General features: G+C 53.0%; 1 protein-coding gene across 2 annotated transcripts in view; it reads left to right on the top strand.

The window, feature by feature from the left end:
* PHF2 (PHD finger protein 2) overlaps window positions 1-14,861 on the top strand; it is a 94,225-nt gene that overhangs the window by 41,278 nt on the left and 38,086 nt on the right. For both annotated transcript variants that reach the window (XM_059927066.1, XM_059927067.1), the window contains exons 2-3: window positions 9,588-9,673; window positions 14,679-14,793. In XM_059927066.1, coding sequence (XP_059783049.1) covers window positions 9,588-9,673; window positions 14,679-14,793 — 201 coding nt within the window. The remainder of the gene's footprint in view (window positions 1-9,587; window positions 9,674-14,678; window positions 14,794-14,861) is intronic.

Genomic DNA, 14,861 nt, shown 5'->3' on the forward strand with positions numbered 1-14,861 from the left:
TCCTCCCCTGCGGTGGTGCTTCCTCCAGATTCCTCTGAATGGTGCTCTCCGGGTTGGCCTGGAAGATGATGGAGACTCCTCTCCAGCATGTCTGCCTGTGGCTTCCATCCCCCCATGGCTTTCATCCCCTCCGTGGCTTTGTCCCCCCGATGGCTGCTGTTCCCCCATGGCTTCCAACCCCCCATATCTTCCATCCCCCGGAGGCTTCTGTTTCCCCTGGGTGCCCCATCCTGCTGAGGGAAGTGTGGAGAAGCACAAACAAAGGTATTACGGCCAGGAAGGAAAAACTTTGGGCAAGACGGGGTGGGGCTCAGCTGGTCAGAGGCCACTGGTCCCTTATTCTCTCCTTGGAGATAGGGAGGGGCTGGGCTGGAGTCCATTCACCTCAGAGTCCTGGAGGAGTGGATGTGACACATCTGGGAAGAAAAATAGATGTTGACATTCTTTCCATGTGGATTCTGTGTTTCCCTCTGGAGTTTTGCTCTTTCTCAGCCACTTGCTGACAGATGAGAGCATGTGTCATGATCCATCAGACCAGCAGGAGAAAATGTTGATGATGATGATAATGTTGCTGGTGATGGTGATGGTAGTGATGGTATTGGTGAGGGTGGTGATGATAATAGTGATGATGGTGATGATTGCAGTGATGATGATGGTGATGGTGATGGTGATGGTAGTGATGGTATTGGTGATGGTGGTGATGATAATAGTGATGATGGTGATGATTGCAGTGATGATGATGGTGATGGTGATGGTGACTACAACAAGCAGTAAACTGTCTTTGCAGGCTCCTGCAGGCGTGGCGCTGGGCATTGTACATACAATCCTTTTTGAGCTTACCTGCCCCACTGGCAGGGGCTGGGAGGACAATTGTCCTTCACATTCTGGAACCTGTTTTCATTTCTTCTGAGTATTCAGTCCCTCCCCATAGTCCTGGTTATCTGTGGCTGTGTAATAGTCACCCCAAAACATAGTGGCTTCTGACAACAACTGTGTGGATTTTTCCCACAAGTCTGCATCTGAGCTCAGCAGGCAGACCTACCCCCACCAAATCTCTGTCATTGCTCTGTGGCTGGGTCCCCACGAGGTCCAGGTGGAAGCCACATGGTCTGTGTGACTCTTGGGGGTCCTGATATACTGAGTCCCCAGGCTGACTGCCCTCCAGGGTTGGTAGTGAGACCCTCCTCTGTGGCGCAGTGTCACCTACCGCCCCCCAGGCCATGGCAGGCACCTTGTCATCCCATGCACACAGGCACCCCCCTCCCTGGGGGCCAGGCTTTTCCAGCTGGGCCAGGTCTGGCTGTTTTCTCTTTCCCCTTTCCTGCTCTTCTTTATGAACTTGTCCTATGAGGGCTCAGGTGCCTCAGGGGTCCGGTCTTTATTGCACCCCCCACCTCCTCCTGTGGCAAAGTGTTTGCTACCTACTCCTGCAAAGCAGGCCCTTGGCTGACTGGAAGCTGTGAAGGCTCCTGAGCCTGGCGTACGAGCTGTGGGGTGCAAACAGACTTGGCTGCCCCCACCTGCTCTTGCCACCTTTTCACATGGTCCTGGCAAATGCGGACCTCTCTGGGCCTCAGCTTCCCCCTTGCACACCATGCCTGAGGCTCTTAGGGTGAAACCACAAAACCCATGGACAGCTGCTGCCTGGGGGCGTCCCGAGGTGGGACCCAGACACACTGCCTTGAGCCCATGTGTGGCTCTGAGGGTGTCAGTTCCCTCCTCCCACTGTGATTTCTCCCCTGTCGTGTGCAGAAGGTTGTGTGGCTCCTGGACTAGTGGCTGGGCATTCAGTGATTTAGTAGTTGTTCACACGATTAGGGCCTAAAGGACCACCTTAAGTATGACATGTGGCTGATGACCATCTTGAAGCCGAGTGGTGACCGAGTTGTGGTCCCCATGGCTGCATCGTGTGGAAATGTGCCAGTGAACAGTTTCTGGGTATCCTTCGGAGACCGCAGGCTGGGATGGGGGAGGATGAGGGAGGAAGGGGATGGCCGTGAAGTGGGGCTGGCTTGACATAGGATGAAGTCATCATGAGGGGAATCACTGAGCACCCCCATGCCTTCCAGGGCTCCTGGGCCAGCCCAGGCTTCCATGCAGGTGTCTGCCTGCCCTGCCTCTCCCTGTTGTCTCCAACGTGGCCTCTCCCCTCCATCAGGCTCCCTGGGGGAGACCCAGGGGCCCTGAGATGGGTGTCCCAGCCTCGCTGCAGGGTGGACAGCTCAGGAGCCCTTCTCAATGGGGCACCAGGACCTAAGAAATGCAGGAGGAGGTGAGCTGGGAAGGGGCACCGTTCTGACTTTCCAAATAAAGCAGGAATTTTGCTGCTTGTTATAAAAAGAATACACACTCATTTTCAGTGATTTAGGAAAGTACAGAGAAGTGTAAAGAGAAAACAAGCATGCCACTGCCTGGCACCAGTGTGGAACCCTTCTGTGTGCCAGGGCTGTAGTTTTAGTGTCTGCAGATCTTAAACATGTAAACTTAAAAATAAAACCTGAGTTTTGGTGACTGCATAATATTCTGCTGTGTGAGCGTAGCATGACCTGGGTATCTGACCTCCTGGCTGGAAAAGTTTACTACTCCTAATTTTTCGCTGTTTTAAATAATCTTGCGGTGGACCATCTTGCATGTGAATCTTGTATGCATTTCTACTTTCTGCCTTGTAATAGGTTTGTAGTTGTGGAATTACTGGCCTGAAGGATAAAATCCTTCTTAAAGCTCTTGGCACACACGACCATATTTGGGGAGACTCCTCCCCATGTTAATTCCTCCATGGGCAGGATGAGTGCCTGGTCCCTGTGGCCCCACCTGCATCATGACCATTATTGACACATCAACTGTGCCACCTCTGAGCCCCTCGGTGCTTCACACTGCAGGGGCTGGCATGTGAGGCGAGGTTTACCCGTCCCCCTCCCCTCTGGAACTGAAAGGGGCCACTTCCTTCTTTGAGGCTCCTCCCCTAACTTAAAAAAAAGTCAAAACAGTGTTACAGAACTTGTGGTTTATGTTAAATCAACATTCTTGACAACACAATAGAAAAAAACCACAATGCAATCTAATTGTGGATTCATGAGAAAATTCCAGTCTTGATTCTCACAGGCTGAGCAGAGGAGTGTGGTGGGGTGCCCAGGCTGGGCCAGGAGCCTGTGCCCTGGGGAGCTCCTCAGGCAGGGCCATCACCATGAGGTCATACCCTGCATGCTTGGGGCTGGGATTCTAGAAAGTCCTGCTGGAAGTCGCCCTACTGGAGGGCAGAGCAGGGATTACTGTGGGACGACCTCAGAACAGCCGCTTCCTCTCTCGGTCCCCCTGGCCCTTGGTGTCACAAGGGTCTCACAACCAGAGCATCTCCAAGGGGCAGATTCAGATTTTGCACAAAGAGCAGGGAACCCAGGCTTCCTTGGGAGCAGGACTTCCCAAGGGCAGCTGGCCACTTTGGCAATTCTGACATGATTTTGCCGCCTTTGCAAGTGTCTGAAATCTGCAGCCTCCCACCCCTCAGTTCCCTTTTTCTTGGTCATTTTCTTTGGTGTCTTATCCCCCACTCACCTCTGCCTTTGAAAATTCTGTTGTCTTTCTACTTACTTGGCTCTGGGTACCAAATTACCTTTAACATTTGTTTGGGGTTGACTTTCTGGCACGCTGGGGTGGCTGGTGGCTCAGATCAAACCAGTTCCTGGCCCCACTGTGTCGTGAGCCCCTGAAAATGCAGCTGCATCTCTCCTTGTTTCTCACCACCTGCCCCCTCAGTGGCAAGGTGAGTGCGGTGGACTGAATGAGCACATAGACAGGAACACATGGGCCCACACACACACTTGCACACACACACACACACACACACACACACACACACACACACATTCACACACCCCATAATTTTGTTTTGGGTTTTCCACCAAAAGAAATTATACCATACACATTCTCCTATTACCTGCGAATTTTCAATTTACAATTACTGTGGATATCTTTCCATGTCAGGATGTAAAAATCTACCTCATTCTTTTTATTTTTAAAGTAGTTCAGCAGTATCCTGCCCGCACAGAGCATTCTGCATTACCGTCTGCCTGTGCCGGGCAGGTGATTTCCAGGTTTCCTTTATGCTCTGAGGCCTGGGTCCAACCTCGGTCTGTGTCCCAGCCTCTCCCTCAGCTGTCACATGGGCAGAGCCATCCCTGGGCCCCTGGAAGGTCTACAGGTTGGTGGAGACGTCACTCATTCATTTGAGTCTTCTCCTAGGAACCTGGAGTCCTGGGTGCCAGCGACCTGGGTTCTCTCCAAGGGAGGGAAAGCGGGGTCAGCAGGGTCCGTGTTGATGTCTTAGGTGGCCCTGGCAGCCTGTGCTTCTGCCTGCTGCCCACCCCCTGGGTGGGCCACGGCTTTCCACCCTGGGCACTGAGGCTGGGCAGGCTGGATTTGGCCCCTGAAGCTTCTGTCCTTTAGGAAGCCATGTGGCCTATGGGGTGCTTGGGGGACTGCTGCTCTCACCAGAGTTAAAAATGACAAACGCCACAATTATCTGGCTGACTGTGTCTTTTCTCCAAGGTGTCAGGGCTGTTGCAGTTGGAGCTCTGTTTTAGAACTGATGTCCTGGGTGATTCTGTCCCCATCTAGCCTCGAGGTCTGTGTAGGGCTCCCCTGCCTTGGCCCCACAACACCTCTCCCAGCTGCTGGTCTTTTCCCCTGTGCCCTGAGTTACCTCCCCCACTCTCTCTCCCTGCCTCTGCCCCTCTTCCTCTCACCCTCATGCCCTCCCCCAGACACCACAGTGTGCTCACCTGGCCAGCGCAGCCCGAGGCCTGGCTGACCCTCCCAGGCTGCAGGTGGGGCTACCTTGTGCAGTTGTGATGATCTTGGGGACACGGATGCAGCTGGGCCCGGACACGTCCAGGGCCCAGCTTGCAGGTGATGCCCCTCATCCTCCTTTTTCCCGTGGACCATTTGCAGGTAACTTCGAACCCCTGCTTGGGCCTGGAGTGTATGGCAGGCTGTAGTGCCTGCTTCCCAGGAGAGTGACGCCCACCTTCCATCAGGAAGCTCACTGTATCCTCATAGAGCTTTCGTCTGTTGCAGTCCCACAAGGGGCAGGGGGCAGGGGACAGGCGAGGCTCTTGGGTGCGTTGCTGTAGACACAGGAGGACTAGCAGGCTGGGTGTGCTGAGCCCCCCACGTCCATCAGGGCAGTCCTTGGGTGCCCAGCTCTTGTTGTGAGCCAGCAGTGGTCTCCATGGGGTGGGTGGCCCAAGCACTGGCTGCCCCTCCTAGGTGAGGGGCAGCTCTAAGGTGTTCCCAGCAGAACAGAACCCACCTTCCCTGCTTCTCACTTTCTCTTTCAGTCCCGGGGCCTTCCTGCACAACATAGCAAACAGCCAGACCCATCCTGGCCCAGGTGAGACCTGAGGCCACCAGGTGGTGGCGTTCTAAAGACCCCCAGGGGTGGAGTTGGGGTGTCAGCATGCACAATGCACATGGTCGTGACCCCTGGGTCTCAGCTTCCACACCTGTCACAGGGGCCCCTGCCGTGGGCTTTCCAGAGCATGATGAGGCTTCAGGGATGTGTGGGACCAGCAGGTAGTGTTTGGGGGAGCCAGTCCCAGTAACTAGGCCTGAGGAATGCCAAGTGGGGGGTTTGTATTTTAAGGCACATTGGTTTCCTTCCTTTTGATTGACCTGGAGCCTCCATCAGAGAAGCCCCTTGGACCTTCCAAGGTGCACCTGACTCCTGACCTCCTGAAAGGGCCCTAAGTCTGTGTCATCTGACCTCAGACCTCCTGCCCACCTGCAGGGTCAGTGCCGGCACATAGAGGCCTTGCAGCAGAACCTGCTGCAGCCTCCTTGTTTGTCCCTGGGGCCCCTGGGACCTGGGCAGGCAGGGGTTCATACCGGGCCATGGGACAGAGGCAGACCCATCAGGGGAGGTCGGCCATCCTCAGTGTTTGTGAGCTCCAGGAGCTGCCAGTGAGAAGATGGCCTGGAGCCACTGCCCAGTGTGGACGTGTAGTATGCACTGTTGACCTAAAATAATAACACAGCCAGCTATTTTACCAGAAAAATGGGTTTATTCAGGCACAGCAAAGAATTGCAATTTGGGACATGCAATCTCTGGCAAGCCACAGGCAAGTCCAGGGAACAAAGGGGAGTAACATTCTTTTATAGAGGAGAAGGGAGAGTTGGGGGGAGCTGTTGTAAAACAAGAGTCCATTGGAGGAAACTGGGAGTTCGAAATATAGTGGCTTTCATTGGCTAAGTGTGACAGCCTTTGGTTGGCTGGGCTGTTGCCAGGCAAGGAGAAATTCTTCCTCCTTCTGGGTAGTAGTAAAGTAGTAACATTCTTCCTGTTGGAGATACAAAGGTATAGTCTCTTCCTCTGGGTCTATAATTGACATTGAGTGATAGGGTGTAAGAGCTCTCCATTATGGCCTCCTGACTCCATTTTAAATGAGGGTCTGTTTATTAATTTTCACAGGACTCCAGGTGTGGATGTGGGGTGTAACTTCTGGGTCCAGTCTCTGGACCTGGCCAATCCTGAGCAGTTGCAGGGCTCTGCCTTTGTCTCAGTCCATGACTCCTGGTGGGTATGGGTGATGGGGGCTCACTGTGTGCCCGGTTCTACAGTTGCTGGGTTTCAGCCATCTTCACCCTGGTGTGATCGCTGGTGTCATGAGCCCACTTTATGGATGAGCAAACTGAGGACAGCCAGCTCAGGGCCTGCCATGCAGAGAAGACCCAAGGCACAGGACCCTTCTGTAGCCTGGCTCTGGAAGGCAGGGGCTTGGGGAAGACTGGTAGGGAAGGAGCAGAGGGTCAGGCCTGGTGGGCTAGCCCTGGGTAGGGGGTGGGGGTTCAGGTGAGCCAGCTCTTCCTCCTCCTGGGTGGAGAGAAGCTGTCCTCTGCTGCCCCGGCCTCCAGGGAGCGCCCCATGCCGGGGGGCTGAGGAGATCTGGCTGTGTTTACTGTCCTCACTGTGCCTTTGCCAATGTGGCATGTTACCAGTTTAATGTGTTCGGTTTTGGTTAATTTGTCAGTTGAAAATGATATGTATTGTGATTTTAGCTTGCCTTTCATGGGTGGTTAATGAGGTTTGGGCATCCTTCTCACACAGCTGTAGCATGTGCCTGTTCTGTTCCTGGCTCTGCCCTGTTCTGTTGGGAGATGCCAGTATATAGTTCATGGAGGAAGAGTAGAAAAGCTTTGCTGTATTTGCTGTACATACTTTTCATAGCACTTTGAAGTTTGTTTTCATGATTTGGAGCACTGTTTCAATCCATCAGTGTCCTCTCCGGTTTCCTTTCCATTTTCTTTTTTGTTTGTTTGTTTAGAAAGTCACTTTGCGTCATGAGAGCAAATGTGCCCTCATGTTCTGATTTTGATGGCTTTGTCTTTTACATCTGACTCTTTAGACTTCTTTCACTTTATTACCGTTTATGTTCTGAAGTGAAGACCGAACTTTATATTTTCAAAAAACACTTGCCAAGGTCTTTCTGGGCTTCAGGCTCTGTTCCCAGGGCTGTCGGACTGCGGCAGCTGTGGCAGGCAGTGTCCTGCCCAGGGACCCTGGGGCGTTGGTGGCCTGTAGAGGGTCTTGTCTGCTGAGTGCTCATCCTGGGCCAATGGCTGAGGGTAGGGGGAGAACTGTCCCTCTGAACGGTGAGGAGACCTTTGGGTGTGGGCAGACAGCTAACCTCTTATGACTCAGTTTCCTCATTGTACAATAGGGCTAATGATAATTATCCTGATTACTGCAAGGTTGTTGCAAATAAATGAATGTAGAGTTCTTGATGCTGCCAGATGCAGAGTCAGCACTCAGCCAGCCTTAGTGATGATGGATGGTGTCACTCTCACAGGGCCACCAGGTTCTTTTCTTTTTCTTTTTTATTGAGATAAAATTCACATAAAATTAACCATTTTAAAGTGAACAATTTGGTGGCATTTAATACATTCACAGTATTGTGCAACCATCACCTCTATCTAGTTCCAGAACATTTTCATACCAAAAGGAAACTCTGTGTGCACTAAACAGTCACTCCCCATTCCTCTCTGCCCCCACCCTCTGGTGCTGCCAGTCGGCCTCTGTCTCTCTGCATTTACCTATTCTGGGCATGATCATGTAAATGGAATCACAATATGTGGCCTTCTATGTCTGGTTTCCTTCACTCAGCACAATGCTTTTGAGGCTCATCCTTGTTGTAGTGCGCATCAGCACTTCATTCCTTTTTAAGGCTGAATACTACTCCATTGTATGGCAGCACTGCAATTTGTTGAGCCATTCGTCAGTTGACAGACATTTGGGTTGCTTCCATCTTTTGGCTATTGTGACTAATGCTGCTGTTAACATTTGTATACAAGGATTTGTTTGAGAAACTGTTCTTAGTTCTTTTGGGTCTATACCTTGGAGTGGAATTGCCAGGTCATATTATAATTTTATATTTAACTTTTTGAGGAACCACCATACTGTTTTGCATAGAAAATGTACCATTTTATGTTCCTACCAGTAATGTGAGAGGGTTCTAATTTCTCCACATCTTCACCAGCACTTGCTAGTCTCCTGCTTGTTTGTTTTTTTTCTTTTGAAAATTATAGCCATCCTAGTGAGTGTATAGTGGTATCTCATGGTTTTGATTTGCATTTCAGTGGCATCCAGATGACTTAAGGATGTTGAGCTTCTCTTCATGAGCTTGTTGGCCATTTGTATTTCTTCTTTGGAGAAATGTCTATTCAGATCCTTTGACCATTTTTAAATTGATTTGTCTTTTTGTTGTTAAGTTGTAAAGTTCTTTATGCATTCTGTATGATAGACCCTTATCGGGTAATATGATTTGCAAATATTTTCTCCCATTCTGCACAGTGCCTTTTCACTTTCTTGATAGTGTCCTTTAATGCAGAAAAGTTTTAAAGTTTGATGATGTTTAATTTATGTCTTTTTCCTTTTGTTTCTTGTGCTTTTGGTGTCATTTCTAGGAATCCATGTCCACATCCAAGGTCATGAAGATTCACTCCTGTGTTTTCTTCTAAGGGTGTTATAGTTTTAGCTCTTATATTTAGATTGTTAATCCATTTTCAATTAATTTTTTGTATATGATGTGAGGTAGGGGTTCAACTTCACCCTTTTGATATCCAGTTGTCCCAGCACCATGGTACAGCTCCCTGGGGAAGGTGACTTACAGCAGTCCCCTTCACGGGGTCCAGAGGGGCCCTGCCTATGGCTGCAAACTGCCTATGGTGAAATGGTGGGGGTGCCCTGGCTCTGAGACACGCCCCCCCCCCCCCCCCCCGCCTCTACCTCCCTGGGCTCTGTGGTGACAGGGCAGTAATGGCCCTCATGGAGGCAGGCCCAAAGGATGGCCAGTTCCCTCTGCCTTTCCCAGTCACACATGGTGAGGTCTTCCTTGACCCTCCCTCTCCACTTCAAGTCTCCCATCCCATCCATGTGGGCCACTGTCCCCACACACACTCTGCCCCAGCTGCCCTCATGCTACCCTGCCCTTCCTCTTGAAAAGTGAGTGGGAGGTGCTGCAGATCTTTGCAGGGGAAGCCCTTGAGGAGTCGCTGACTGCTGGTTAATGATGTCTGTTTCTCATCCGTTTCAGCTGTGTTGGAGTGGAAGAGGAGGAGGCCCCAGACATCGACATATACCACTGCCCAAACTGTGAGAAAACCCATGGGAAGTCCACCCGTAAGTATAGCACCATGCTGCTGCTCCTTGGATCTGACTGTGGGGGCAGGGTCTCTGCTTGGCCTTGACCCCAACCCCAACTGGACCCCACCTTGCTGGCATGAACCGCCCTGTGTAGTTGCATCCAGGGGACTCTGGTATCTAGGGACCACCTCCTGCCTCATTCATTGCCCCTCATGGCCTTGCTGGGCCCACTGTGGCCCCTCCTGATCATCTCCTGCCTGCACATGCAGCTGGGGCCCCTCACGGCCTTTGCGAAGAGCCCACCAGCCTTCAAAGGCCTGGGCAGGGGTTGCAAAGTCCAGCATTAGCAGTGACCAGGCAACCTGAGATGGGTACATAGCCTGGGAGATGTCCAAGGGGCCATCCATCCCAGCCCTGCCCAGCTCTGCCCAGCTGGCCATCTCTCTGCAGGGGTCCAGGAATGTGCATTGTTGGGGATTTGCTCTCCTTCTCTTCTCTAACCCCCCCTGCATGGAATCTTAGGTGATCACCTTTCTCTCTCTCTCTCTTTTTTTCCAGCAGTGAAAAACATTTTATTTCCTGTCAATTCTACATTATTAATAAGTAAGAGTACAGGGAGGAAAAATAATAGTTTTTTTTTTTTTTTATTGAAGTATACGGCCAAGGAATTTTGTAGTTTTGAAATGCAAAAGAATTCCCTTCTCAAACTGCTATTTGTGCATCACAAGGACTTTATCCTCCTCCCCTTCCATCTGGTCCTTTGGGGGCGTGGGAGGCCCAGTGGGGGCTCCCCAAGGCACAGGCTCATCCAGGGTGGCCCACATCATGGCTAGAAGGCAAGTTCTAAGGCCAGGTCTATGTGGGGGAAGTGCCATGGGGCTTCTGGGGCTGGACCCCTGTAGCCCTTGTGGAGTGAGTCCTGTGGATCCAGTGGGCATAGAGGGAGGACACCAGCACAGGGCGGAAGCCCACCTCCAGCACCCCTGTTCTGTGAGGCGAGGCCAGCCAAGGGAGCCCAGCCCAGCCCCTTGGGAAGCTGGGTGAAGTGGGGTCTCACCTCTCCTTGACTTTTCTTGGGCCTCTCTTTGTGCCTGGCCTGTGCCCCATCATCATAAGTGACCGTGGGAGCTGAATGCATTTCGGCTCTTGTGCTCTACCCTCCAGCACGTGTGGGCATGAGGTAAATGCATGAGAAGACGAAGAAGAGAAGGCCTGGTGGCTTCTGAACTTCCTAGGCAGGAAGATTCTCAAGTTCCTGACTTACCCTCATGCCCCTAGAAGTTGGCAGCACTGATGCCCACAATACGTCTCACCTAAATTACCCGATCCTTCTGGTAACTGCTTTCCAGCAGGTACAGGAGGATGACTATCATCTCACCTAAATTACCCGATCCTTCTGGTAACTGCTTTCCAGCAGGTACAGGAGGATGACTATCATCTCACCTAAATTACCCGATCCTTCTGGTAACTGCTTTCCAGCAGGTACAGGAGGATGACTATCATCTCACCTAAATTACCCGATCCTTCTGGTAACTGCTTTCCAGCAGGTACAGGAGGATGACTATCACCTCACCTAAATTACCCGATCCTTCTGGTAACTGCTTTCCAGCAGGTACAGGAGGATGACTATCATCTCACCTAAATTACCCGATCCTTCTGGTAACTGCTTTCCAGCAGGTACAGGAGGATGACTATCATCTCACCTAAATTACCCGATCCTTCTGGTAACTGCTTTCCAGCAGGTACAGGAGGATGACTATCACCTCACCTAAATTACCCGATCCTTCTGGTAACTGCTTTCCAGCAGGTACAGGAGGATGACTATCATCTCACCTAAATTACCCGATCCTTCTGGTAACTGCTTTCCAGCAGGTACAGGAGGATGACTATCACCCTGTGGCTTAACCTGAATTCCTGGCACCTCGTGAACCTCCAGGAAAGCTCAGAGCCTAGGAGAGACAGACAGGGTGTGGACCCAGGTCCTGCATCTCGTGGCCCTGGGTGTGGGGTGGGGGGCTGATCAGGGCTGGGGCCGGGAGACACCCCCCTGCCATATAGAGCTGAGTGGCTGGGTAGGCGCTACCCTGGGAGGTGCTCAAGGAGGGTGGGGGGCAGGGCCACCTCTGTGAGCGCTGTTCTAGATCAGCAGACAGTGTGGGACTGCAGCCTGGCAGGACCTTGCAGCCCCTCCTTGGCTGTGTGTGTGTATGTGTGTCTTGCATGTGTGCACACGTGTGTGCGTGCATATGTGATTTATAAATTCTGTGAATCAGACTTCTTCTTGTTATTGAGGCCTGTGTGCCCATCAGGGACGAAGGCACTGGTTTTAGCATCTTCCGCCAGTGTGGGCTCCTAGATTGCCCATCACCCTTTATTTTACATGTGTGTGCCCTGACCAGAGCCTGTCTGTGACACACTGGTTGGTTTTTTCTGCTTGGATTCCAGTCACACCTTCCACAGTAAGGCCCCTCGATGACCCTGTGCCCCCTGGGGGCCCCCTAAGCCCATGAGCCTGCCTCCTTTCCTCGCCCTGGCCTGGGTGAGGTTTGTGATGGGCACAGTGAGGTGGGGATAGCAGGGAGAGGACCAGAACAGGATAGAGTTGGGGAATGGAGCACCAGGATGGGATGGAGGCGGGGTTCCCAGAGTGAGCTGGGGCTGAGGCCACATCCCTCTAGCTTTGCATGTCTTTACCAGATCACAGGGCTCTCGCCCCATGCTGTTGCCACCTATCCCTTGGACTGATTTTGGTCTGTGACCCTCAGGCCCACAGGTTTACACAATTCACAGATTTAGGGGGGGACCCAGGGGTCCCTGTGGGAACTCGTCAAGGTATCCTTACTGACACGAAGGCTCGCAGGAAGCGGGTGACATGGCCCTTAAAGTGGTTCTGAATCCTGGTGTTGCCTCTTGTTAGCTCTATGACTGCTTAAGAGGTTACTTACTAATTTCTTACTTTCCTCCTCCCTGAGGCAGGTGTAGCTGTCACATCTTCATGGTGGGGTGAACCACGCTTAGGACGGTGGGCCGGGCTCTGGTGCTGAATGCCTTAGGGACACCTCTTGCCCCCATAACCAAGGGGACCCACTGAGACCCACCAGCTTCCTGCTGTCTCCTGGGCACCTTGTCAGAGGGCCCCTGCCTTGGGCCACCATAGGCAGGAGAAGGCTCAGCCTCTGGGCTTAGGAGGGTCATGGGCCCTGGGGAGGGAGGGAGCCCACCAGCCAGGGCTGCAGAGGGGTTCAAGGGTAGCCCCATGGAGCTCAGACCCTGCCTCACAGCTTCATCTTTGGCTGTTGTCCCAGCATACCTGCTCCTGCCACAGTATCAGGCGTATTCCAGCCTCTCCATGAGGTGCTTGGAGCTGCCCAGTCCCGAGTGAGGGCCTGGGAAGCCCAGGTGACCCAGGACTGCCACTGGCCCCTGGTCAGCATGCACTTCTCAGGCCCAGCTCCTGGCAGGCAATGGAGATGCTGCTTCTTTCTCCTGCTGCCCACTGCTCCCCTGCATGTCTGCTATCGCTGGGCTGCATGCCCCCTCCAAGACTTGGTTTCCCCACATGACCTTCTGACACAGGTCACTCCACGCTCACGAGGAGCCTGGGAAGCCAGGACTAGCATTAATGATGAAGCACAGAAATACCTAGTAACTTGCCTAGGGTCACATGACTACAGGATAGTTGGATCCCTTTGGATCTCCTGTCTGTGCCTGGTGCTGCCACCAGAAGTTCCAGCTCCGGACCTCACTTCATAGGATCTTGACAGATTTCTATAGTATCCACTCACACCTTGGTCTTGGAGACCAAGCATGATGTAAATATCACCTGTTGTAGGAGACAGTCTCAAGGAGCTATGACTTGATGAGACGGGGAAGGGGTGGCAGTTTGGAACAGAGCTAAGCTCAGCCACCACCCACCTAGCGCCTTCCCCTTCTTGCTTTAGGCAGGTCCTACTCAGGGGCAGTTGTCAGCTCCCTTCATCCCCACAACCACCGAGATGCAGGAGGACTGCAGCCCCCACCCTGTCTGCATCTGTGAAGGATAGGCACCCTGAGGGCCCCGCCAGCTCTCCCTCACCTCCAGTCTCATCTCAGCCTGTTTCAAACCCTTCCAGGCAGCCCCCAGGGATGGTCTCCATGCCTGGCCCATCTTCACTCACCGAGTTATCTGTGGCTTCCCTGAATGGGAGCAAGGGTATCAAGGAGATAGCTTCCTTCCCTCTGGGGGCTCGAAGTCCAGTAGGGGCAAATGTTAGTGTGTATGCGTGTGCACGTTTGTGCTTGCGTGTGTGTGTGTGTGTGTGTGTGTGTGTGCTAGTGTGCACGTGCCTGTCCCAGTCCAGTAGGGGCATGTGTGCTTGCATGTGGGTGCACATACATGTGTATGTGTGTGCACGTGTGTCACAGCCCAGTAGGGACAGGTGTGCATACTCACGTGTAAAAAGTCCAAGGTGGGTGTGTCCAGTGCCCTTGGAGCATGTGTGACGATAGGACAGCCTGAGGGAGTGGGCAGGGGGTGGGGAGGGCAGAGGGCGGGCACAACAGGTGGCGCTGGCCTGCCTTGCCTGTGAGTTGTGGTCTGTCATGACAGCAAAGGTCCCAGCAGGGAAGGACAGGGTTGGTGCTGTTTGAGGGCAAATCTGAGGGGAGGCCAGGCGGGAGGTGTCCAGAATAGCGAGCCTTAGTGGGACCTTCTCAGGAGGCTCCTCTGACGAGTTCTCAGCAGACTGAGTGCTGAGTGACATGGGGTCCCAGGAAGGCCCTAGCTTTCGGGTGCCATCGTCTGAGCTGGCAGGTCGGGAGGTAGGGGGTGAGGTGGGGGCTGTGACTCAAGGATGTGGAGGGCGGGGGCTCCTGACCATGTGACAACTTGGGGTCCTGAGAGGCAGGGGAGGCTGGGTGGGCCAGGGCCAGGGAACCCCAAGTTCTTTGCCTCTGAGGGGTCTGAGTCTTGCAGCATTCACGGTGGCTGCCCTCGCGGCCGGATCCCTGGAAGCACGGGGAGGGGGCTGTGGGTGATGACCTGCCTCTTGTTCCCCCGCAGTGAAAAAGAAGAGAACCTGGCACAAACACGGCCCGGGGCAGACTCCCGAAGTGAAGCCCGTGCAGAACGGCAGCCAGCTCTTCATCAAGGAGTTGCGGAGTCGGACCTTTCCCAGGTGAGCAGCTGGCAGCCTTTTCCTCTCCAGCCTGCCTGCTCCCTCCGAGGTCTGGATACGCACCCCAC

The sequence above is a fragment of the Balaenoptera ricei genome, chromosome 6 (assembly GCF_028023285.1).
Source record: "Balaenoptera ricei isolate mBalRic1 chromosome 6, mBalRic1.hap2, whole genome shotgun sequence".
NCBI lineage: Eukaryota > Metazoa > Chordata > Mammalia > Artiodactyla > Balaenopteridae > Balaenoptera > Balaenoptera ricei.